This window comes from Tetrao urogallus (assembly GCF_951394365.1).
Source record: "Tetrao urogallus genome assembly, chromosome: 25".
In the NCBI taxonomy this organism is placed as follows: Eukaryota; Metazoa; Chordata; class Aves; order Galliformes; family Phasianidae; genus Tetrao; species Tetrao urogallus.
In genome coordinates, this window is record NC_136838.1 from 5202403 (window position 1) to 5227497 (window position 25095).

General features: G+C 45.2%; 1 protein-coding gene across 2 annotated transcripts; it reads right to left on the reverse strand.

Annotated features, from left to right (window-relative positions):
- Positions 1-286: 286 nt before the first annotated feature.
- On the reverse strand, positions 287-11299 carry UHRF1 (ubiquitin like with PHD and ring finger domains 1; the record flags this gene model as incomplete). 2 transcript variants are annotated; one of them, XM_079546948.1, is made up of 16 exons in its annotated part: positions 287-433; positions 1059-1157; positions 1435-1589; positions 1710-1815; positions 2183-2320; positions 2434-2596; positions 3140-3246; positions 4058-4162; positions 4967-5074; positions 5155-5278; positions 6257-6443; positions 6606-6712; positions 7527-7742; positions 8141-8304; positions 9001-9264; positions 11147-11299. In XM_079546948.1, 16 exons carry the CDS (start codon positions 11297-11299, stop codon positions 287-289), a joined length of 2343 nt encoding a protein of 780 aa, XP_079403074.1. The 2 variants fall into 2 exon arrangements, with proteins under 2 accessions (XP_079403074.1, XP_079403073.1); XM_079546947.1 differs by having other exon boundaries at positions 1435-1592.
- Between the last annotated feature and the right edge of the window lie 13796 nt (positions 11300-25095).

The window sequence follows — 25095 nt, forward strand, 5'->3', positions numbered from 1 at the left end:
AATATATATATAATAAACTCTGCTGATGGATGGCAGTTTTGAGGGGCAAATAATTGTACAAAGTTCAGCATTTAGAACAAAAAAAAACAAAAACTGTGGACATATGGAAGGTTCAGGTTTTTGTTTTTTGTTTTTTTTAAAGAAATATGTTGGGTATTTTTTTGTTCTTGTTGTTTTTTAAGGGTCTGGGAGAACACCAACTACTTTTTTTTGTTTTCTTAAATTAAGCCCATGTAAAATCCATTAATAAGTTTGAATAAAAGAAAATTAGAAGTGCTTTACGGAATCACCGCCCGTTGCCATATCCAGGAAAGAGCTGAGTTAGAATGGTCTGCAGTGTTTCATTCACTTGCATGGTATAATTTTTGCCAAGATCGTAGCGGCAGGCTGGACAACTGTACACATCAGCTTTGAAGGACCTATCCAAACAATCCTGGTGAAGGATGAATAAAGAAATTGGTTAAGAATAGAAAGACTTGCAGTTCCGCTTATTCTACGCAGCCCCTATTGGAAATTGAGATTCCTTCTACATCCAAGTCCACCTAGGTACTTGACAAGAGCTGAGAAAGCCCCAAAGTGCTGCCAGGCTGGTCATAGGAAAGGAAGCTTCCTTCATTGCAACCACTATTATAATAAGTCCATGTTCTTCAGAGCACATTTGTCATGGACACAGTGTTTAAGGGCATGGTAGAAATGTTAAAGACTACTGTACCTTCCATAAGAACAGTTCACATCATACCTCTAAGGAGAAACAGACTAAAAACCCATATGCTTTGTAACACTGTTGACTCCAGTGTCACTGAGCAGTATTACTCAATCCACAGATAAGCTCTCATTACCCTCTTTTAAAATAATCTGATAGTAGCAATACAGCAGTGGAGTTTTCCTTAAAGCATCAACTTTTCTGTGCCAAAGAACTATTATCAAATCACAAGTTTTCACATATATACCCGAATCCTGCTAAAAGATTGAGTCAGAACAAAATCTCATCACTAAACGAGTCAGTTCAAGGTTTGTTGGCTCAACTGCTTAACAGGAGAGTTGCACCAACTGCTCACCTTGCACACGTTATGTTGGCATACAGTTGTGACTGGCCGAAACACCACCTCTTGGCAGCAAATACACAAGAAAGCCTCTTCAACTTTATTTAGAAATTTCTGTAAAGAAAACATTTGAACTATTTATTATATTATGAAAGATACAAGCAATTTTTCTACAAAGCTCAACACACACAAAAAAAAAAATTAGCAAGTTCCTCTCCTTTCTATTGGTCTTAAATACAAGTACGAACCAGTGCTTTAAAGTTATGCTGTGGATGCCCACAATGAAAAAAAATACTAACAATCTGAAGCTACTTCCTTGCACAGCCAAGAAGTTTATATCTAGGGATAAGTTAACCGTCACTTTATTTCAGGAATGACAAGCATGATTTACCGGTCCATCTTTAAGAGCATCAAGTACTTCATTCCACAGTTTTTCATTGGCTTCATCATTTCTTATAAGAGATTTCTGCTGAGACGTCAATTTGTATGGCTCAACTTTTGATTTCTTCGGAGTCCCTGAAGGAGAGTTAAGGACCTTTTCCTCCGCTCCTGAAAGAAAACAGAATGACTTTAAACAAAAAACAAAACCAAAATCAAACAAACAAGATTAGTAAAATGCACAAAGACCTACAAGGCTTTCTGTATCCACTTGCCTACTTCACAAACCTGCTGATTTTCTTTTCCTCTTTCCTTTCCCTGGAGTATCAAACTCATCATCTCCATTATTTTCTTTATCTTTGTTTGCAACGGCTTCCAAATACCCCTCAGGATACTGTAGGAAAACAAAACCAAAAAGCATCCAATGTAAATATGCCAATTCATAGACTTACTGTCTATTACAGGTTGGAAAGGTAATTCCTGGAGCAACTGGCATAATAACAGAACACTGTTCTTCCAAAGCGCTAGGCTGCAAAAATTCACTAAAAGAAAATTAGTTTTGTCCATTTAATCTCCTGATGTAAGAAGGAAAACAACCCATAAGATTGAAAGCACTTCAATCCCCCTCAGTCTGAAGCGGGCTCTCTTGATTCTTAGAATCTTACACAATGCAGAGCAGATTATCCTCAATGTATAATAGAAAAAGCCCTGCTATCCATCAAGTTCTCCAAGGGAACCACAGTGATGTTCCAGAAGCACACCTGCATTGTTAGGCCAAGCTTCTTCATCCTGTCCTTTCCTTCTTTAGTCCAAGGAGCAGGTTCTTCATCATCTCTCCTAAGCAAGTAACGCCACACTAGAAATCCAGATTTTCCTGTCTCAGGCCAGTATTTCACAACCTTAAAAAAAAAAAAAAAAAGAAGCCACATTCAAGTCCACCAGGCATTATAAAAACTTATTTGCCATAAGCAAATTCTCTTTTCTTAAATCAGTAGATTCAAATCCTACTTACCTTATATATGCCATCATATCTGTTCCCTTCTACAGGAGCATATTTGCTGTGTTTGCCTCCTTTTACATTCCTCACCACTCGGACTGGCTTTCCAGCTCTCCAGTCCTTAGCTTCAGCTCCATTTTTGTCATTGATGGGAGCACTGCAGTTTAGAGCCAAAGCTCTGTAAGAAAAAGTCCATTCAAGTTAGCATATTTACCAGACAGAACTCTTCAGAATCAAAAACAGAAGATAAAGCAAAGCAGAACTTATATGTAACCCAATTACTACAGAGCTCAACTACAGAGTTCAACTACACTGTTTTACTCAACACTGCACTGATACAGTCAGGTGCTATTATTACAAAGAGTAGCAGTGTACTGTCACTGTGCTGAACCTTAGCTTGGCTTACCAAAAACATGTTTATGCTATTTTACTGCTCTGTTCTTATGTTTGAGCCAATATTGAATGTGAGACGACTATCGTTTTTTATTGTATTTCATTTATAGAATCATAGAATCGCAAGGTTGGAAACGACCTGCAAGATCATCTAGTCCAACTGTACAGTACACTCTAAAAAACATTTCCACTGCACAGCTGATCTGCAGCCTACAAAAGTAGTTTTTGCACTTAGCCAGTTTCTTTTGATTACAAATAGTACAAACAAACACTCAGGTTGACAGATTGACAGCTTCTAGGTTAGAAATTGAATGTAAATGTTGCCAACCTGTTCATATTGGTGAGTTTTTGATCACAAGACTGTTCTGCTGTACGTTTGTTTCCAGAAAGATCACGACCTCCACTCCCTGTATATGTGAAGGAATTCCCGTGATCCTGAAACGCACATGGATTGTTTCAACATATTCACAAGAGTAATTCAATACAAGAAGGAAAAGTCTTTTAATCAAGTAGCTATAACATTGCATTCTGGAAAAAAACAAAAACAAAAAAAACAAAAAGGAAAGATAATTCCTCCATTTAAGTGTAGTTCCCTCTTGAGAAAAGCAGAAGAGAAATCAGGGTTGCAACTGCTGTCTCATCACACCTGAAAAGTGCAAAGAGGCCTCTGCCAAGAGAGTAGCACACCACTTGCACAGAACCTGTGTGGAAGCACATGGCGTGTTCTAGATGAAAGATCATTTTACTTGTGCGTTGGTGCTTACACTGCTGCATGAATTAGGACTCAAAACAGTAGATGAGATATATTCTGCATTCATAGGTGTTTTGTGAGAGGCTCAAAGGGGCATTCGGGGGGAAGGAGTCAGGGAGTAGTACTACACTGATGAACTGTAAGAATGAGCATTACAGGCTGGGAAAGCCTGATAAGGATTACATTTGGCTAGGTGAACAAACAGATATATTCAGCAGTAGCACTTCTATCCCTGGTTTTGTTCTAGATCTTGCAGCACATACAGAGTCTGATGAGACCCAGAAAATACAGCTAAGAACTCCTGGATTAAAAGCTGACATATAGATGTTAAACTTAATACAGACAATTTTCCTGGATTGGAGACTTCCTTCACCTATTTTATTCTAAATAACTATCGTGAGAATGGAGAAACATCTGAGAGAATGTAGGATGTAATTATGACCATAGCTGCAAGTCAGTTTGATTCTCAGACATAAATAATAAAGATTCACTTACTATATCATCTTCATAGCCTCCTGCCAGAACTAAGGAATAAGCACCATCATTACTTCTGCCGTGGATCCCAGCCACATGCGGCCTGTGAACACCAGATTCGCTCACCTGGAAGAGGAAAATTAGATTAAGTTTAAAAAAAAAAAAAAAAAAAATCCATAAGTTTGATAGGCAACTGCTATCAACAAACCACAAGCAACATGATCACTTATTTGTCTTGGAACTAAAATAGTAGTATTACTTCACATTTGCTTTGCATATATTCCAGAGAGAAACTGTCTTCACCACCACCCTCCCAAAATGTCCAGATAAAAGAAAGCAAAATGTTTTCAAAAATGAAGCAATGGAGTATTCCAGTGAATTGAGCACAAGGATACTTTTCATTATGTGAATTTAGAAACGTTGATTTTTCCAACCTAGATTGCTTATTGAAAACCCCAGGAATTTTACAGTAACATGCAGTAACAACAGGTACTACAACAACATAAGGGTAATAGTCTTTGAAGACTTGCAATGGCAGCATTCACATCCTACTTGAAAAAGTCTGAGTAGCTCACAGCTTTCTTTCTACCGTTTATAAGAGGACAATAAAGCTGTTTAATATACCCAGATTTTTGAGAGAGACTTAACGTCAGAAGAAGGGGGAGATACCACACACCTCCAGGGCAAAAAACTGGAAGTACATACATTTGGTCTGGATTTTAAGTCATCAAAAAAGACCCACACCTGAAAGGCCTGGACAATGCAACATTAGCTGTAGAACACTCGATACAAAGCCAGAATTCTTTCCTTTCTGCATTTACATATCCAGGGACATATACTTCTAATATTAACCATTTCAGGTTTTACATGTAAGAGCGAGATCATTCCCACTTTTCTTATAGTGTAAGAGACCAGGATTCCGCTTCATACCTGAACTCTGAACTTCCACATGGTGCCAACTGGAATACCAGGAATTGGTCCATAGTGGTTAGAGGGTACAATGGTACATTCCTTTGTGCGACCAACACATGCCATGCCCTATTTCAAAAGGGAGACCAGTTAGCCAAGAATTACAAGGAAACACACACCAACGCTATTCTTCAAAAATAAAACCTGACCTTGCCCCAGTCTCTCCGTGACGATGAATTAGCAGATGCCATCTTTTGTTTCTTTTTACTTTCTTTTAATTTCTCTCCTGCCAGAACCACCTCACTTGCATCATTTCGACATTCAGGGCAATACCTGAACTCATAAACCAAAGAAAGTTAACAAGCAGCAAAGCTTAAGTTTCAAAAGAGAAGAGTCTCAAAAATAGAGTTATAATGTTTCAGTTTCCCCATATGAACAGAGACAGGACACTAAAGCAACTCCCCATACACAAATTGGATCTGTGTTAGTGGCCTTGCACCATCTTCTAAACCACTGCACATGTCAAGAAATCATCTGTGTCATAAAAATTATTGCATCCCATTTCAGCATGTTATACATGAAATAAAACCATATATTTTCCCACATGACAGCTGCTCCAAAGTAACACCTCCTATCTTATTTCACGTTGGCCCACAACAGAAGAGGTGGATGTCGGTGGGATGGCAGTAGAGGTGCAATCTTCCCACCAATATCCCGTTACATTTTGTTGCCATGCGACAGATGACAGCAGAGGAGCAGCGTGACAAAATGGTGTCTGACGTGGAAGTGCAAATGAAGAAAAGGGTTTGAACTGAATTTCTCTGTGCAGAAAAAACTGTATCCATTGATAATTATCAGTGCCTGCCAAATGAACAAAAATGCACATCTAATGGTGGTGACTGTGTTGTGAAACAGTTTTCTGTGGCCTAGAACTTGCTCTATCAAGTAGTGTTGCTGTGCTTTTAGGAACTGTTGTAGTTTCCATGGAAATAAATAGGAAGCATTACTTTATGAGTTACTTCCATTTTTCTTCGAGGAAACGTATGTCCCAAAACTAGGGAAAAAAAGTTTGAAAGCCACTGGCTTACTGTCCTAAAAAAAATACTCTCACTGACCTGATTTTCAAGAGAAGCTATGAAGTTTCCTAACAAAAACAAAATAAAAAGCTCAACACACTCAGAACACCCAAAAAAGTAGCACAACTCTTCACCTCGCACAGTCACTCTCGCCAACTAACAGGAAGCCCTAGTCCTTACTCACTACTCAGTCTAGATGGCAACAATGATACCACACAGCATTATTAGAACTTACCAGTCCTCATCATCTGGTATACTACTAAGGGGAGGGTTGAGGCAGTAGATGTGGAAAGCCATATCACACTCATCACACATGAGCTGTTTATCAGGATCTTGTTTACCCCCACAGATATGGCAAGCACAGATCCTGCAGGTTTTGTTTGGGTTGTCCTTACAAGCTTTACACACAGGTCCACTTTGTCCTGTTAGCAAAAAGAAACAACACTCCAGGAAGTGCGAAGATACATTACGAATGGTCAGAGGAATCACAGCTGCATGTGTTTTAGAATTCTGATGCTCAGACATTATTAAGAGAACATCACAAAATAAGATAACAGTACGTGAGAGAAAAATACAATACTCACGTTTCAATGGTCTGGCACTAATTGGACAAACACTGCCTGGTTCTTCAATTTTATAAATGTCATCCACAAATTTAATTCTGCAGTCATTCAAAGAATCACCAGCCTCCCTACAATAAGTTGATAAAAGTCAAAGTTCAGAAAGTATCACACAGTATGAATTCACAGCTCACATACATCGGTAATATAAACTGATCTGACATCAGTCCTGTATCTCAAGAAAACCCATTGTAGCATCAAGTGATCTACAACAGCAGTATGACAGCATCACCATGGAATCCTTCCATGTAATTGAAGTGTGCTCCTTTTACTTCGCTGAAAATTTAGGTACTCGTAGAGTTGAAATTGTCATTGAAAAAATTTTTGTTGATAACAACCAGACTAAAATCCTCTACTCCTTTATAAAATCAAAATAACTACAGTGAGAGGAAGAAGGAATGTTCTGGCAACCCTCTGAAAATGTACTTTTATCATATGAAACATAAATTGAGAGTTCTTCATATGTACGCGTTAGAAAGGAATCGAAGATTATCATCCTTATAAAGTGAAGGCTTATGCTAAATCTTCATATGTAACACAAAACATTACCCTGAAGTTTTTGTTAAACCACTAGGTAATACAGTAAACAGAAAATTCTTCACCTCCTAGCAAATATGGGGCTTTTTCTCCCAGCAGTATGCGAATCCACAGATCAGTATGCCCTGTGATTCCCTGAAGCGCTCAATTCCTCCAGTTTAATTCAATCACCCCAAAAGACAGTTCAGTTTTCCATCTCTCCTCAGCATTTCTGTTGCTGGTTTTGTTTGTTTGTTTCCAGGATTTGTTTGCATTGTTTGTTTGTTTTGCAGTCACTCAGACCTCATGAAAGCTTAAGTAGAGCTGGAGAATTCCATTTATCCCACATTTCTGTTCTGAATTGCTTACCCAAGTAATATCTTCGCATTTATCTCCCTGATCAGTTTTGTTTCCCTTTTCTGCAGGATCTCGGCATCATACCAAAAACCTCTCTCTGTTGGTTCATCAGGATTGTAGTTGACCATCACCACCTGTCCTACTTCTAGCTGATGCCATTTCAAGATAGTCCGTGCACGAGACCGTACATCATTCGAACTCAGTTCCACAACTCCATTCTCTGGATAACTTGAGTCAGAAGGTAGACATGGAAGGTCAGGGAAGAAAAGTAAGATTCATCATCACACTTTATTCACAGTATATTTTACCAAGACGAGTTGATTTAAGAACTGAAGCCACAAACTGGAATACTGGATAGAATAAAAACTCCTCCTACGAAGTCACAGCTAAAAAGAGCAGCTTACCTTAATTAGTATTGCAACCCATTCAAAACTTGGGTAATAGCATTTCATATCTCTAAAAACATGATTCTAGTCCATGTGTTTTGTCTTACGGTTAATGTGGTTAACTCATACAATTACTGTGTTAGCCCAGTTCTGTTTTACCTCAGGGAACTCTACAATCAAATTCCCCACTGACATCACAATCCAAATGAATTTATTAGCCACGAAGTCAACAAAACTCACTCTTCATATTTCACATGATATATTACATCTTCTTCAGGAATGGTTGTCTGCTGATCAGCAACTGCACGACTCTCACTCGCAGCTTTTCTTCTGGTTACATTTACAACCTGGGCTTCAAACCATGCTCCCATATTCATATCACGAGCATCAACCAAGTCATTGATCTATATAAAGCAAAGTATACAGCTCACCAAAGTCATTTTCAAAGTAAGCATTTATTTTCCAATCTACTTGAAAATTTAACCTTCTCTAGCTAACTACTGTCAAGATTTTTAACCAATTAACTTTAAGATCTCCTTTACTTTCCTGTTCCCAACATGCATCCCCCTATGGTCTCCTCTGATTGATCCTGTCAGGCTAAAAATCCATTATATACCAGCACGTATAAAAAGCCTTGTTATCTAGTACAAACCATTAATTAACCTACAACAGGCTTTCAGAGTCATCTTGCTCATAATCTGACAAAGAGAACACTAGATCTGTAATAAGAAACACTGAAACAGAAGTAAAATGATTCTGAACAGCTGGTTGAGAATTTCCTTTTGTCCATTCAGGGAAGCTTTGGCCTTGACAAATGCAAGCACTTGTAATGTGTTTCTTTTCTTTTTTTTAAACACATACTGTAATTCTAATTAAAAGGGGAAAATGATAAATAATTATTTTAACCCAGAACACGTTGCATTTAATTAGTTTGTGGGTTTATTGGTATTTTTTTTTTGTTTTGCTGTTGCAAAGTTCAAAAAATATAAACAAAAAAAAACAATTGTATCGTGAAAGATTTTCCCAAGTTCTCAACCACAGAAAAACCCCTTCCCTCCCAAAGCACAGCTCCAAGCAACTCCTGTTCTTCACTGACTCACCTTATAGAGGCCAAATCCTGGGTCAGCCCAGTCAGACTGTGCTGCCGTGCTGGGCTGCCCCTCCAGGTCCATGACACTTTCTCCATTGTGAGAGCTTTTGTCGGATTCACTTTGACCTGAGCCACAGCCAGAGTCTGTGTCAGAGAGCTCTGAATCCTTCTCCTTACTCACAGCAGGAAGCACTGCTGGGCTTTGTCTAACCAAGAGCTGAACAATATCATTCAGTCCAACGCTGTAATCAAAAAGGGAGTGACCATCCTCCATCTGCAGGGAAAGCATCAAAATCATCTGGTTATTGAATTCAATGGAGATTTTCCAATTCAAAACCATCCATCGTGCTGCAACTGTCTTCATGCATCAAAACCAACCACGTTTCTCAAAGACCACTAACAACTGGGGACCTGGCAGTTCTTCAGTTGCACAATAGTCACACATTATATACACGTTATTCTATTTTAAAACATTCCTTTTTCTCCAACAGGCTCCACAGACCAAAAAACTATGTTTCCATACTGCAATGGACTTTTACCCACATTAAACTGCTGTGTTCTATGAGTTCTGGAAAAGTTACTGCTACACTCCTTAGAAATGCAACTCTGAGAAGAACTTAAAAGAACCACAGATTCACTACTTCCTATCAAAACTTAAAGATTATTCCACATTACCTAGGAACTCTGATGCAAGCTCCTTAATTCAGACACATCCCATCATACAGATATTAACACAGAACAGTCCTTACATTCTGCATGCTCCAGATTATTGCTAGAACCTCGCTTTGAAATGCAGCATTAAGTACAGACCAAGGAACGTTCTTTCTTCCAGACTTCCAGCTTTTCCATTGGAAGCACAGTCAAGGATTCACTTCAACTTGGAACTGTCCATCCACTTCTTAGTGTAGCAGGGCATGTCTTAGTGTCACACCCTCCACAATTTTAAGGATTGTTTTGCAAGTATGGCATTGTATGGAGTCAAATAAATATCTCGCTCCTAGAAAAAGAGGGGCACAGAGGGCAGGTAGGACTCTCACTGCCATCAGAACACTGCATTTGAGGCCACGGCACAGTCAGAAGCTGAGACAAAAGCTTCGCTGCATAAAAGGTCTGACTAAAAAATTATACAGGAAATGATCATCCCCTTCAGCCCAAACCACCAGAAGCTGCAATTCAAGAGCTTTGTTCTCTATTAGCGGGAAACAGAGCAAAGCCACAAAAATTCACACTTTACAGGAATCGCTATGATATCTCAATTCTGATTTATGGCACTGAATGGTTACAGGACAATCCCTGGAAATCGGAGCGTGCAGGAAATGCTCTGGGCTGGATCTGGTTGAGAGACAAAGACTCTCTGCGATACACAAGAATGAACCAAAAGCGCGCCGCTTCTTCTAAAGAGCGACAGCACGGCGGCAGCACGGCGCTGCGCTCACAGACCATGCGGCAGCAGGTGCAGAGCAGCAGAGAACCGCACCAGGATGCCAAACCACAGCGTGCAAAGCACTCCTGGTGAAGGTGGAAGTAGCTGCGTGTGCACCTCCAGCAACGGGTGCACTTTTTTTAAACTAACGAGCTTTCTCCTGACTTCTTCAAACGTAACCATTTCTAACGATTCCAAAGCCAAAGTGCTGATGGGCACAGCAGAGGAAGATCGAAGGAGGTTGGACCACACAGTGTAAACGGTTCTGTCTGCAACGAACTGACAAAAAGCCCAAACGCGCATGCAGAACGGAGGATGCAGGAGCACACAGCAAACTTAGCGAAGTGGCAGACCGCGCCTGCTCCAAGCGCTTGGTGTCGCCTCGGCGCGCATCGCCGAGCAACACTGCGGCTGTCAGTGACCCGCAGCCCCACGGGAGCCCCCCTGGCGCGGCCAGTGGTTCCCGCCCCCGCGACCGCGGATATCCTGGGTTCCTCACACTCCAAAAGGGACGGAGGGAACGGAGGAGGGGAGGGGCGGCACACAAAGCCCGGGACTGCCCCGGCTCCACCCCCCCCCAACATTGCAGCGCTCCCGGCGTCGCGCCCGTTCGTACCACGGGGGCGGAGAACACTGCGCGGGGCCGCGCGGTGTCACCGTGTCACCGCCCCCAGAGCGGCACAGCCCCACCGCCCCCCGCGAGAGGGCCCCGCGGCCGCCCCACGCTCCGTACCTGTTTGCCGCGGTAGAAGAGGCGCTGCCGGTGCGGCTCGACGCCGAACACCTCATGGATCCGCAGGCGCAGCCCCTCCACCTTGGTGAGCTTGGAGAGTGAGTCCACGCGGTGGGTCTCCCTCCCGTCCATGGTGCGCACCTGGATCCACATGGCGCCGGCCCTTACGGGAGCAGCGCAGCGTCACAGGACGGCGCCGGAGCCCGGCGCGGCAGCCCCCCGACCACTGAGGCCGCGCTCAGCCCGCCGCCAGCCCGGCCCCGGCCGGCCCGCCCTCCCGCTGCCCCCGCGCCATTGGCCGCCGGCCCGGCCGGTTCCGGCTCGGATTGGCTGCCGGTGCCTTAGGCCCGCCCCCTCCCCCGCCGCGCCTAACGGCCCAGCTCGCGCCCGGGCCTCACTACGCCTTGCGGGCGGGCGCCGCGCGCCAATTGTATCTCGCGCCACAATTGAAACACTCTCTCAGCTCTCGCGGAGGCCTCCCCCTAGACATCGCGAGACTATGCAAATTAGAGCGGAGCACTGGTTGGGGCGCGGGGGGTTAAGTTCTTAAAGTGGCCGCCGCGGCCCTACTGCCAGGAACGGCGGCGCTCCCCACGGGCAGCAGCAGAAACGTTCTTCCCACGACCACCCTCGGGGGGCGCCGCTGCCGTTCCTCCCCCGGAAAAAAAAATAACGGAGCCCTCAGCGGCCCCCACCGCCCCAACCCGCGGCTGCTGGCAGCTCTGAGAGCCAACAGCGGTCTTCTGCCCGCCCCGCTGCCCGCGCTTCCCCCGCTGTACAGCCCCATGGCGAGGGCAGGGGCCGCAGCCCCAGAGCTCCGCGCTACGCACGGCGTCCGGGAGCAGAGTCGCCCCCCAGCACCGTGCCCCGCGGTGACGGGCGCTGCGAGTTCCCGGCAGCTGTCACCAACACGGAGCCGCTGCTCGCAACGGGCATAGCGCGAGGGTGAATTCCCGCCGCTGCCGCCGCCGCCGCCCCCTCCCCAGTGTGGCCGCAACCCTATTGGCAGGCCTGGGTCAGCGGGACTCACCAGCGTAGCTCCGCAGTGCTGGAGGCCGCTACCGCGCTGCGCCCCGCGGCCGCCGCCCGCTCTCTCCCCGGGCTTTGGAGTTTGGCGCGGAAAAGCCCCGTGCGCGGCGGGCGCCCGCCCATTGGTCGCCGCTGGCGGGAACGAGCGGGAGGGGTGGGGCCGCCATTGCCTCCCGGGAGCGCGGAGCTGCAGGGAGGTCCGGGCGGGAAAGCGGCACTGCCGGGGGGGCGAAGAGCCGGAGAGCGCGGAGTTGGGAGAGCCGCGCAGCAGACAGCCCCGCAGCATTCCAGGGCGCAGGCAGCACTGAGTGTCCCGTAATATAAAACTGGGAGCACGACTGTCCCGCCGACAGGTCCACAAAGCCAAAGTCTCACCTCTTCATTCCCCTCTAGTCGCCATAACTCCAGGCCACACCATCGCCACCCAGTGCCTACCATGTAGCACACGTTTCAGGGCAGCTTGAGGGACCATCGTGGTGGGGAGAGGCTTCCAGGGACCTGCAGCTCCAAGCCCCTCAGCTCTGAGCAGCAGAGCCCCCGGGGTGGGCAGCAGTGCGGCAGCGTGGGGCCCCTCAGAAATGTGGCCTGGGTGCTGAGAGTGGGGCTGCTCTGGGGAGTTATCCTCCAACAAGGAACAAAATAAAAAAGGATGAAGTTTGCTGAGCCTGGGTGTCAGGTGGAGCAAACCATAAGCTGGGGATTACCAAGAGGTTTCTGAGAAAACGAGGCGGCTTGGAAAGAAGTAGGAAAGAATGAAAACTGGATAAGGTGGGGAAGAGGTGCTCAGCTTGGAGTGTGGTCGCTGCAGGCGGGTGGCTCCAACAGAAGCAGCTTCAGCAGCTCCGCAATCTGCCTGGGCCTTGCAGAGCCGCTATCTGGTCCTTCCAGACAAGGAGAGCACGAGGTGCTCTGGAGCTCAATGCAAAGCAGAACTTCCCTTGCTATGCCCCCTGCACCTGCAGGCACAGAGCCAATCTCTCATGTGCATGTTAAAAAACACAAAATCTGTGGGATGGAGCCCCCAGCACACCCCCGATTTGCAGACTGCTGTAGTGAATGCATACAGCAATAGAGCAGTATGCATCCCTCCCTTATCCCCCTGCTCTCATCCTTAGGATCTGCTGGGGATCCCACAGCTAAGCCACAGATCACAGGTTGAAAGGCATTGGCTTAGATTAGGTTAGTACCAAAGGTTAGGCATGTATCAGTGCATAAAAGCCTTGGATATGACCTACGACCTGCAGCAGTCAGGCTTCATTTCTTCCCAGATCTGAAGGCTTTGCCTTACGAGAAAGTCATTTTCCCCCCTAGAGATGAACTGGAGTCTTAACCTTGACCCACTGCAGCAGCAAACTCCACAATCTGAAGGGGTTATTAGATATTTCAGAGCTGGCAGGGAGCAGGATGAAAGGTTGTGCATTGGGAGAATAGTTTTCACTCTTATAAGGACAGGTTGCGCATCTAAAATATCTCATGTTTGGGCCTTCTGGGTTAAAGTCTCAAGTCATGTTGCTTAATAGCTTACCTGGATGCACGTGTAGTCACCCAAGTCCCATTTTTAGAAGAGTGGAGAACACACACCTCTCACAACTTCCAGTTTAACAACATACACTTAATGCCCCCTTTCAGAGTTTTTTCAGCATTCCTTACACCTCTATAAAAGTGGAAGAAGCAGTTCAAAAAGAACACTTTAAGATCCAGACCTGACCCTTTCCTTGAATACTGTGTCACATTAACTTGATGCACAAGGAATATATATTTGAACAGGCATGCACATAAGGAATACCAGCTGATAAACATGATTTAAAAAGTGTTGGATAAAGAAGAATTGATAGCTGGTTATACCAGCTCAAAGATTTGCCCTTGTGTGGGCAGGACAATCTACCCATCATAGTTATTATGATCCATAATCTATGCCTTACAGTGCCTTTACAGCACTTTCTGTTCAGTATCTGAAGACATGAGGAATTTGGGGAGAAATAGCAGGGTGTCTCATCCTAGAAAACTACAAGAAACTCACAAGAGATCTAAACACTCTAAGAGCTTAAAAGCTTCATGGTAACAGCATGTTTCATGGTTTGCAGAACACAGAACTGGCAGTAGGGAGCTGCAGCATGCCTTGGACAAGGAAAGTGCTTTGAAGGTTTAGGAAGAACAGGTTTGGGAGGTAAAAGTTAGGCTAAAGCTTTTGGTACTTCACTAGCAAATTGTTTTCAGAAGGCCATGGCACTCTGATGGCCGTTGCCTTTAGAGATCATCATGCAAAAACCAAGAGCTGGGTAGAATAAGACAAGATCCAACCAGGAGTCTCTTGCCACAGCCCTGCCTCCATCACTCTGCTCTAGATCCAAACAGCCAGAACTGCAGGACTAGCACAAGGATACCCAATGCTTGTTCACACCGTGGTCTTGGACAAGGCTGCTCTGAAGAGCAACAACTGCTGTTGCAGCAGACAGGAAGCTGCAGTATGAAGGGTTAAGTGCTTTGAGTTGTCATTACCAGTTGAAACTATTTTTGCACTGCTACCCAAAGGACCCACTCCCATCAAAGGGAAGTGGTGGAGAATATTCCTGAAGACAGGAATATGAGAGCAGAGGTTCCAGGCAGTGGAGATACATGGGGCACACCATCCTGTGGACCTTGCAAGGAAACAAATGGCAAAGACCACAGGCTGACTTGTCCCTTCAGTGGGCTCCAAACAACTCTGTGCTGCAGCTCTGAAAAGAGGGACACCTGAGCTAAACAGAGCAGAGCTTGTGAAGGAGTTTGATGGAAGCCTGAGGGCTTTACTTGACTTAAGCAAGGAACAGAAATCAAAGCAACACATGCCTCACCCATGAATCATCTCTTCTCATGCCTGAGTCTATCATGGGGAAGGTGACCACAGCATCTTGGCATATTATTTATGGAATAAAGGGCATTAGTGAAGATGAACAAGACTGTTTCCGCTGCAGCAGATGTGCACTGGCAGATGGGGTGTCATGCATGTCTTCTGGTCCCCAAAGACATGATGCTGAGCACACCACAGAGAAGGGAGAGGAACGGGGACTAACACAGGGAAAGCATCGTAATGGCCTGATCCTTCAAATCCTCCACACTTCCACTATGTCTTGACGTTGTAGCACATGCACAGGGGCTGCAGAATAACTCTGTCTGGTGCCACAGGGTTTGTTTGCTCCAGCCAGCATGACTCTCTTCCACAAGCATGTTTCTCTGCTTCCTCCTACACCTTCCCACACCCACCAAACTTCTGAACTGATTTTATCTTTGCTTTAGTTATATGGTGTATATACATAACAAGAATCACAGAAATGAGCATGCAAACCTTTGCTTTTAAATTACAATCTCCAAAATTTCCGAGTTCTGACAGTACTGGCAGGTCTATCACTGAGCAGCAGCTCCAAGCATTAGTATTTTTGTCCTGGATCACCAAAGCGACACTTCAGATATCAAACACTGTCTAATTAATTATAATTTCTGGTGTTAACTCATGCAAATCACCTGCCACTTACAAAGGAACATGGGAATTCTCACTTCTACACACATTCCTCTGTGCTACAAGTCACATGAAGATGTGTTGTGCAGATTGCAAGCGCTGTTTTACCCATTTAAACAATGCAATTTAGTCTGCTTATGGGACTTTCACCATCATCACCAGACCTAAGTCTGCTCAGGCCCTGCACACCCCTGGACTAGCTTACTTGAACACAAAGCCCACCTCCATATATAGCCCAAACATGTACAAAAACACAGGACTAACTTCTTGATTCCTGGGTTCCTGAAAGAAAAATGTTTCCTCAGATCTTTGAGGACAGATAAGAACATCCATCCTTCCCCTGTGCACATCACAACATATAAAAGCCACCATATTGAGATCTCCAAAATTCTTCAGGCAATAAGATGGTGATAAGTCTGACTCAGGTAAGGAGGGGGATTCCTTTTAACCTCAAAGCTGCAAAGTGATAATTGTCAATGTTTTTGTTAGCTTAACAACACGCTTTCAAAACACACTGATGCGCCCCATCTCCTTCATGGCTTCCATAGGCAACACAGAAATGAGACCCAAGGTCTCCTGCTTGCAAAAACAAAGTGACTCAATCAGCTGAATATTAGAAGACTTCAGATAATTCTTACCTGTGCCTCAGTTTCCTCCCCTCAGATCTGGAAAACAGACAACAGGAAGCTTAATTAATAGCTTCAAACCATCTTTTGAGATCTGAACATGAAGCAACACAAACAGAAAAACAAAATACTAAAACATTCATTATTTATTGTATATTAAAGAGCCCATATCTCTTCTAGCCAGGCTCAGAGTCCTGTAATGCTGGGGACTCTGCAAGTATAAAAATGAAAGACAACTTCTACCTTGAAAATCACAGCTGGAGAATCAGCACGTTTCTTCATTATGTATTTGCTGTGCCGAGGCGCAGGTTGAGGGCAAGAGTGCCTGCCGTCTTCAGCAGTTCCAGCTCATGCTGCAGGGGAGATCTGCAAAGGAAACACCAATGGCTGAACCACAGACCGTCTGCCTTACTCCTTTGAGACTTCTGGGCAATGCCTAGTGCCAGCAAGGCATGCCATCCCAAGCACTTGCCAACCACGTTGCTGGCTGCTAACACAGCTTTGGCAAAAGCCAAGCATGAGCTGCCTGCTGGCAGGGGCTGAGCCCTGACCCGAGAAATGGGCTGAACTCCTGTTCCCAAACTGCAGCTGAATGTGAGCTGCGATGCATGATCCTACACTGTGGGTGGTGTGCAAGGCCCAGACGTGAATCCCCAACAGCACAGACAGCTCTGCAGCAGTTCTTTGTTGGAAGGTTTGCAGAAATAGCTCTCAATCTCTGTCTGGACAGCATGCTTGGTGCAAGTACCTCACCCATCTCTACCTGTGTAGTCTGCTGTAGGGGGCCAGCTTTGCTGGGGCATTGGACTTGATGATCTCTAGAGGTCCTTTCCAGCGCCTACAGCTCTGTGATTCTGTGATCCCCTGCTCCAGCAGGGGGATTGGACTAGATGATGTTTCATCTTGATTGGAAGACGATGCCTTATAATCCCTAACATTCTGTGATCTCCACCATGGAGCAGCACCTGCAGGCCGAGGGCCAAGCACTGGGTGGGCCCCATGGCAGCACCTCCAGCCCCTGGTACTACTGCAATCCACAGCAGGGACGGATTCCCTCCGACGCGGTCCCCTAAAAGGCCCCATCAGTTTTGTCTCTATTCCGGGCGGCGGCTCAGCTCTGACCCCTCAGAGGAGCCTCCTCACACCTCCCGCCTTTCTCTTCCCATTGGCCTGGGCAGCGCGTGTCGTGCGTCCATTGGCTATCTGGTCTGCTCATCAGGCCCGCGGGGTATTTAAGCGAGGCGAGGCTCCCCGGTTTTGTTGCTGAACCCGAGGACGCAGGCGAGGTAAGTGAGGGAGGGCTGGTGGGGAGGATGTTGTGGGTTGGGCATCTGGCTTGTTCCCATACCGTGAGGCTTCTGAGGCTGGCTCTTGCTTTGCAGCCCTCCCAGAGATGTAAGGCAGAGGCTGGGCTTCAAGCTGACTCTTGCTTCTGGGGAGCACTAAGGCTAAAATCCTTTTCCTGCTTGGGTTGTGTTCATCCCCTATCAGCTTCCCTAGGGGCAGCTGCAGTCCCAGTGTTGTTTCCCCATTGCTAGGCACAAAAGATGCCTTGGGATGGGCTACTAGAGAGACAAAGTGGCATCTTGGTGACAGTGCTTTACCTGGTATGCCAGGAAAAAGATCTTAGGGCTAGGAAGAAGCTTCTGATAAGATCCCTGTGGATCTGAGCTGTGTTGGGGCAGCTGCAGGTCCAAAAGCTCCTCTTTCTCTAGAGGGAAGAGGCAGGGCAGGGGGTCTGCAGTACATGGCCGTGCGTGATGTGCCTGCTGCTGATCTGTGATTCAGGTGGGCATGCCCTTCCTGTTGACGCTACTGCCTATAGCTATTTCCCTTGATGATCACTCGGTGGAGGCATGATAATGGAGTTAACGAAGGGGTTAGTGACAAGGTAACTTCTTGCTCATGGGCGGACAGAGGCTGCAGCCGTGCATGTAGCCTTGCCTGGCTGCTTGAAGGAGTACTTGGCAAACCCGTGTGGTGTTTCTCAAGACTGACAGGATTCTGCATGTGGTTGTGGCTACCTGAAATTGTGTCTGTGAAAGACTTCATTACCAAAGTTGGTTCTATTGAAACCGACAGATTGAAATTCCTGTTTACTAGTCAGCAAAGCATGTTTCTTGCTCTGCAAGTTCCAGGTGCAGTCCAGAGCTCTGGAAGTTCTTGCGTTATAATCAGTGAACAGAAAATACTGGGAAGCCCAGAAGCTATTTCTCTTTAGAATAGAAGAAATGGTTTTAATTATCTCTAAATTCTAGGAGCTTGTATGCTTCCTGTCCCAAGGAAGTACTTAGTAATGGCCACCAATGGTGTTCATTTTCCCATGGGATTCTGGGAGGGAGCAATCCTTGACTCCCACTGCAGAAGTGGTTTTAGCCTTTGAGGCATCCTAAAAGTGATAGCCTTTCCAGAAAGGTTGCAGATGTGTACTTCTGCCAGCAACTCTGTATTTGCTGTTCCAAGGCCTAAATTCTTTAATCCCATTTCCAGATCTTGCTCTACCCTGAGTGTTTGCAAACACCATGACTGGTTGAGGGCACTGCCATTTCCCCTGCAGCAGAAATTCTCTTGACCACATTATGCCGACCACATTATGCCAACCACATTTATGGTATCTAGGGTATTAATGATAAATCTGAAAAAAAAATGCAAATAAGTGCTTCAAACAAAGATTAATACCTCTGCCCTGGACAGTCCTCCCTGCTCATATCCAAATTGTTAAATTTAGCCTCATTTGTTAATGTCCATTAAAGAGCTGCCAGGTAAGCTATTGAACTAGGCATATTAGCTGTGACTCAATCAGTGTTCCATAGATGAAACACTGAGGGGAGAAAAGATTCCTAATTGAGATCCTACCTCTCCATCCACAGGATGATGTAACAGCTTCCCCAGGGCAGAACTTGTTTCCAGAGAAAAAGAAAAGCCCTGTGCAAGCTTAAAATTGGGGATTTTTTTTTTTTTTAATGTGTGTATGTTGATTGTTGTCAGAGACAGAAATGAAGGGAGCTGCCTACCCCAGCAAGAAAGCACTTTTGTGCCAGGCTACCCTATTGCAGAGTGGTGATAGACTGAGGTGAAGAAAACAGGCAGGCAGCAGCTCTGGAGTTTTGGTGCCTTAGCCCTTTGTTTTGCTGAATTCCAAGTTGTGTCAAATTTGGCAATAACCAATAGCTATGTGACTGTGCCACACTAGAGAGATGTACTGAGAAGTTTTGTTTTTTTCTGGAACTATTCTGAGAATGTTCTCCAGCAGTGACCTCGTATCTCTGCTGTAGCAATATGAAGTCATCTGCAAGACAAAGCTGTCCTGCTAAGGGAGAATTGGTTTGCTTAATGCAACTAGAGCAAGTAGTGATGCTGCTTCTGCTTTCTTCCTTGAGAGGCTGCCTGCTGGTAGAGGAGACTGTGGGATTTCTGCTTGCAGTTACCCCAGTTTAGAGTCATGTCTCCCAACAGAGAGTATGAAACAACTCATGTGGAGCTGCCGAGTACAGCGCTTCCCTGTGATCTAGCAGCACATAAGATCTGTTCCCCACCTCTGGAGGTGAGAGCACAGAAAGAGAAAACAAAACTACCCTGTCTGCATGACTCACAAAGACACATCCATGCTACAAGCACTGGAGTTGCAACACACCCTGATTCCTCCTCTGGAGGACAGCAAACTATGTTCTAACATGACTGTGCTGTGAGGGTTGTCACTAACTGCTCCCTCCATAATTTAGGAGAGCTCTTAGTACTTCAGAGGTTGATTCTAAATCCTTGTATTTTTTTTTTTTTAATTTAATTACTCCTGACTTACACTTGCAGCTAGAGCACTACTTCTGGCTGTACTTTGTTCTGTGTGCTAACCCTGACACCAGCCAGTGAGACACTATAGTATGAGTGTTTCTCACCGTTGAGAAGTGATGCAACTCAGCAAAGGAGTTGTTTGTAATGGTGTTGAAATAGCTGTGCTTCTCAGCTTCAAAAAACAAACTTGTTTGAGAGAGGAGTAACTACTGACTGCGCAAACCACATGGACTTTGGGCATGAAACTTGCATTCAAGCCTTGCTTTTACTTGGAGCGATTTTTCTAGAAGCTTTCCCAGGCTGCTGAAGTTTAAACTGTACCTTTGATGTGGTGTTATGTCAGCTGGCCCTCCAGAGGAAAAGGAGAGTGTCCCAGTTTGTGACAACTCCTGCTATAGGCATGTACTCTGCATCCCTGACTGCCTTGCTCTCACCACAGTGCCAATTAATTCCATACATAACTTGCCAGACTGTCAAACACAGTGGCACTGATTACTGAGAAGCCTCCCCAAGCTCTGTCCATCATCTGTTCTGAGCAAATGAATGACCGTTTCACTGTTTCTGTCCCAACTCTCTGTTCCTGTTTCCACAGCAAAATGTAGGAATTAAGCAGGTCAGTGTTGACAAGAAAGAGACGTCAGTCTCTGCTGCTTATCAGATGGCAGGCATTTTGGATAGTCTGCCAGGAAGTCTAGTTCTTGGCTTGGGAATCCTGTTTGTAATGAATTCTGGTTTGAGGGATTCCCACTGGAAAAATGCTGTAGCATTTCTAAGAAGAGAGACACTAGCTGGCAAGACAGGGAAGCAGATACTGCAAGGAACAACAAGTATGCTGGAATCTCTGCTATGCCTGACTGAGGCAAGGTGCAATCTTAGATCTGTCATTATTCTGGTGTGTCTGGATGTCAACCTTGATCCAAGCTAGTGAGGCAATACACATTCAAGCTGTTGTATCACTTTTATACTTGAACTTCTTAAATCCCATTACAAAGTAAGAATGCTTCTGAGAGTTAGTATCATAGGAGGTGAATTTTGCTCTCCAGCAGGACCAGAACAAGTTTTTAAGTAGATGATCAGAATGCTACAGCAGGAACACAGCCTGCTCTGGAGCATCTTCATATTCTTCCCAGAGCTGTGAGACTTCCAGCATTGCTGAAGTTGGTAGCAATGCTACTGTGAAGTTCCTAGACTGCTCTGGATCCAAACTTTATTGCCCTCTACTTCTCGCAAGTATTACTGTGACTATGGTTAACTGGCAGAATCTTAAATTGTACATCTGTGCCCTTGTTTAACCTTTCAGCTGCAGTTGACTTCACTATGGCATCAAAGCAGATCCCAAAAAAAGATTGGGAGGCTGAGGAACAGCAGCAAGAGGTAGGTACTTTATCATGTGGCAGTTAAACTACCTGTTGACATATAGTGGTTAGCAACTTCTGCCAGCATCTCAAAAACAGGCTGGGGGTAGCAGAAAGAATGACTAAATGAAGCTGTGCCTAAGTCCAAACTCATACAGAAGCCAGCTTGCTCCAGGAAATATTCCATGGCTGGCTCAGGTAATGCAAATAATTCTGAAACATTAGCTGTTATAGTTCCTACTTCTACATTTGAACTTGATGGTGCTAAAACAAAGTTTGAGTTAGTCATGAAAAGCCTGGAGCTCCAGCTTCTATTCCTGGCTTGCTACTGACAAAGACTTGTCTTTGGGCAAGTCTCTTCAACTCTGAGCCTAAAAAAAAAGATGAGATAGACTGAATGCCTTAGAATCTTTAATAGCTTGTATTCACACACCAGGTTGAGGCTGGTTCTCTGACTTCACACATTTCTCTATGATTTTAGAGTGCTGTCAACCGGATAACCAACCTGCCTTTGCTTAATTCTGCATTCAACCTGGTCTCATCTGCCTACAGTTCTACTAAGGAAATGCATCCTTGCCTCAGTGGTGTCTGCAATGTGGCTGAGACTGTGGCTGCAGTTGCAGTAGGCAGTGTGGTTGGTGGCGCACAGCCCATACTGAACCAACTGGATTCACAAAGTAAGCAAGGGGGCCCTTCCTATACAGAAGGAGTAGAGAGGGAGGGGAGTTTCATGGACTCATTCAGTGACATCCTTTTTTTTTTTTTTTTTTTTTTTTTTTTTTCTTTAGAGTACATTCTAGTTAATGGTAGCACTCAGCCCCCTGTTTGTTTGTTTTCAGCAGCTCAATAATTTCACTGAATTTGCTGGATGTAATATTGTTACTAGAGTATGTGAAGTCTGGCCTCTTGACTCCCCTGTAATGTTATAATGGGGTGGAAAGTATAGCAGTAATAGCAGGATGTTAAAGTCTTTGGCTGCAGTAAATGAGGACAAGCCCAAACACAGTAGCTGCGGACACAGAAATGAAGGAAGAAAACTGGCTTACCTTTTGAAGGCCTTAGGTACACAGTAAATCTCCAACAAGATCCCTCTGCCTCTACTGTCAAGCCTTAAATGAGGTCTAGGCCGAGGTGGATCCTGGCTCCACTCCTTCCAGTCACTTAGGGGTATTGCATGCATCTCATCCCAAAACAGTATTTTTGTTTGCTTTTGTGAGCACTCTTTGTTGGTCATTGTAGGGTCAAAACCCCTCTGAAAACTGAAGTCTTAACTGGTACTGTCTTTTTTTTTTTTTTTTTTTGGTCTAGTTGCACTTGCAAATGAATATGCCTGTAAAAGACTGGATCAGCTGGAGGAGAATTTGCCTTTTCTTCAACAGCCAGCAGATAAGGTAAAAGCTTTTTCTGGGGGAGTCATGGCTTGATCTCTTGATGGAACTGTTATGGGCGCAGAGGAACTTGGGGAAATAAAATTTGGCAACAGTGCTCTGTCAGGTCAGTCCCTGGTGTAGGCTAAAGGACTCATAGCTAGCTGATGAAAGCTGGAGATATGCCTTCAGCATGTGGAAACAAACGTGAAATGGTGTGTTTCTCTGGTCTACTAGCAGAGTGCCAACAGTTATCCACATGGAAAAGCTACTTTGGGGAAGGAAAACCCACTTCAGGAAAAAAATAATCTTTATTCCCTTCCTGTCATAGGTATTCTCAGACACCAAACAGCTGGTTTCCACCAAAGTGACATCTGCTATGGATGCTGCCTGTGAGGCAAAAGAAGCAGTGGCTGATAAAATGACTGAAGCTATGGATCTCACTAAAAATGCTGTTGGGGATGGTGTTAAGCTGACCAGGTCAATGGTCACTTACAGCGTTAACAACGCCGTGGAGGCTGCTCAGGGTGCAAAGGACCTTGTAACTAATAAAGTGACTGAAGCAGTAGGCCTCACTAAGCACATTGTGGATGACAGTATTGGGATGACCAAGTCTGCGGTTGCCAATACGATTGTCAGTGCTGTGGAGGCTGCTCAGGGTGCCAGGGAGCTTGTCACTAACAAGGTGTCTGAAGCAGTAGACCTCACTAAACACATTGTGGAGGACAGCGTGGGACTGACTAAGTCTGCGGTTACTTCCACTATTGTCAGTGCTGTGGAAGCTGCCCAGGGTACTAAAGACCTTGTGAGTAACAAGATGACAGAAGCTGTGGATCTCAGTAAGCATGTTGTGGAGGACAGCATGGAACTGACCAAGTCTGCAGTAGCAAATACTATTGTCAGTGCTGTGGAGGTTGCCCAGGGTGCCAAGAACCTTGTGACTAACAAGGTGATAGAGGCAGTAGATCTAACAAAAGTGGCTGTTCAGGATGGTATGGAGAAGACCAAATCAGCGGTTGCTTCAACAGTCAGTACAGCTCTGGATGCTGCGTACAGCACCATAGCTAGCAAAATAAATACAGCCCTTGAGCAGAGCAGAGAAGCCATCCAAGAGGGTGTGGAGATAACTAATTCAGTGGTGCTCAACAGTGCGAGCAAAGCCAAGGCAGTGGGACAAGCAGTGGCAGGTGGTGTTGAATCTGTCCTGGGTATATCAGAAGATCTGGTGGATCATTACCTCCCCATGACTGAAGAGGAACTAGGTGAGAAAATGCTGAGCTGGCGGTTGTAAATGCAAAGCCTTTCTCACATGGCTAGGGAGCACCTGATGCTGAAAGAGTCATCTAAATAGACACGTAGCTCTGTATGTATCACCAGGATGGCTTTCTGTCAATGCTGTCTAGCAGCTTGCTGTGGGACAGACTTCAAGAATTTGCTAGCTACTCCTTGTCCTACAGCCTCAAGACAAACGTGGGTGCCTGCTTCAACCTGTCTGTCAAGCCTGCTTATCTGAAGAGAACACTCTGTTTGGGGACTAGCTCACCTTTAATACCTGAGCATCTGCAAACCTCTACTGCTTATACAGCAACTTCAGTCTTCTACTTTTCCAATGTGGGATTTTACTACTCCCTGCCATTCCTTACAGCTAGCACAGCTACACCTCTGTTCTTGTTTCCTTCAGGTCAACTTGCCACTGCTGTTGAGGGATTTGGTATGGCTTCTGTGGAGGAGCAGAAACAGCAGCAGAATTACTTTGTTCGACTGGGTTCCCTCTCTAGCAAAGTCCGCCACCGAGCCTATCAGCTCTCCCTGAACAAGCTGCAGTATGTTAAACAAAGCACTCAGAACGCACTCTCACAACTACAGCTGGCAATAAATCTGGTACAAACATGTTGTTTTTTTTTTTTTTTTCCTTCCATCTGTAACCTTTCTGCTTTAGGAGTTGGTTGTAGGTGCTTTTCCATCCTGCACCTAGCTGTGTCCCTGCCTATCTGAAGTGCTGACAGAACCACTTTTGCTTAGCTGATTGTATGTACATTGAATGCAACTATGCCTCTCATTTTTCCTATCAGATTGAATCTGTGAAAAAGGAGGTTGGCCAGAAGCTTCTGGATGGGCAAGAGAAACTCCATCAGCTGTGGGTGAGCTGGTGTCTGACTCAACCCAAGGGACACCAAGTTAAAACAGCTTCCCAAATGGAGGTATATGTGGGTGTATGTAATTGGACCTCTTGTGAATGGTGTGCATCTCATCTGCTACAGCAGCTGAGCTGTATTTCTTTCCCAGC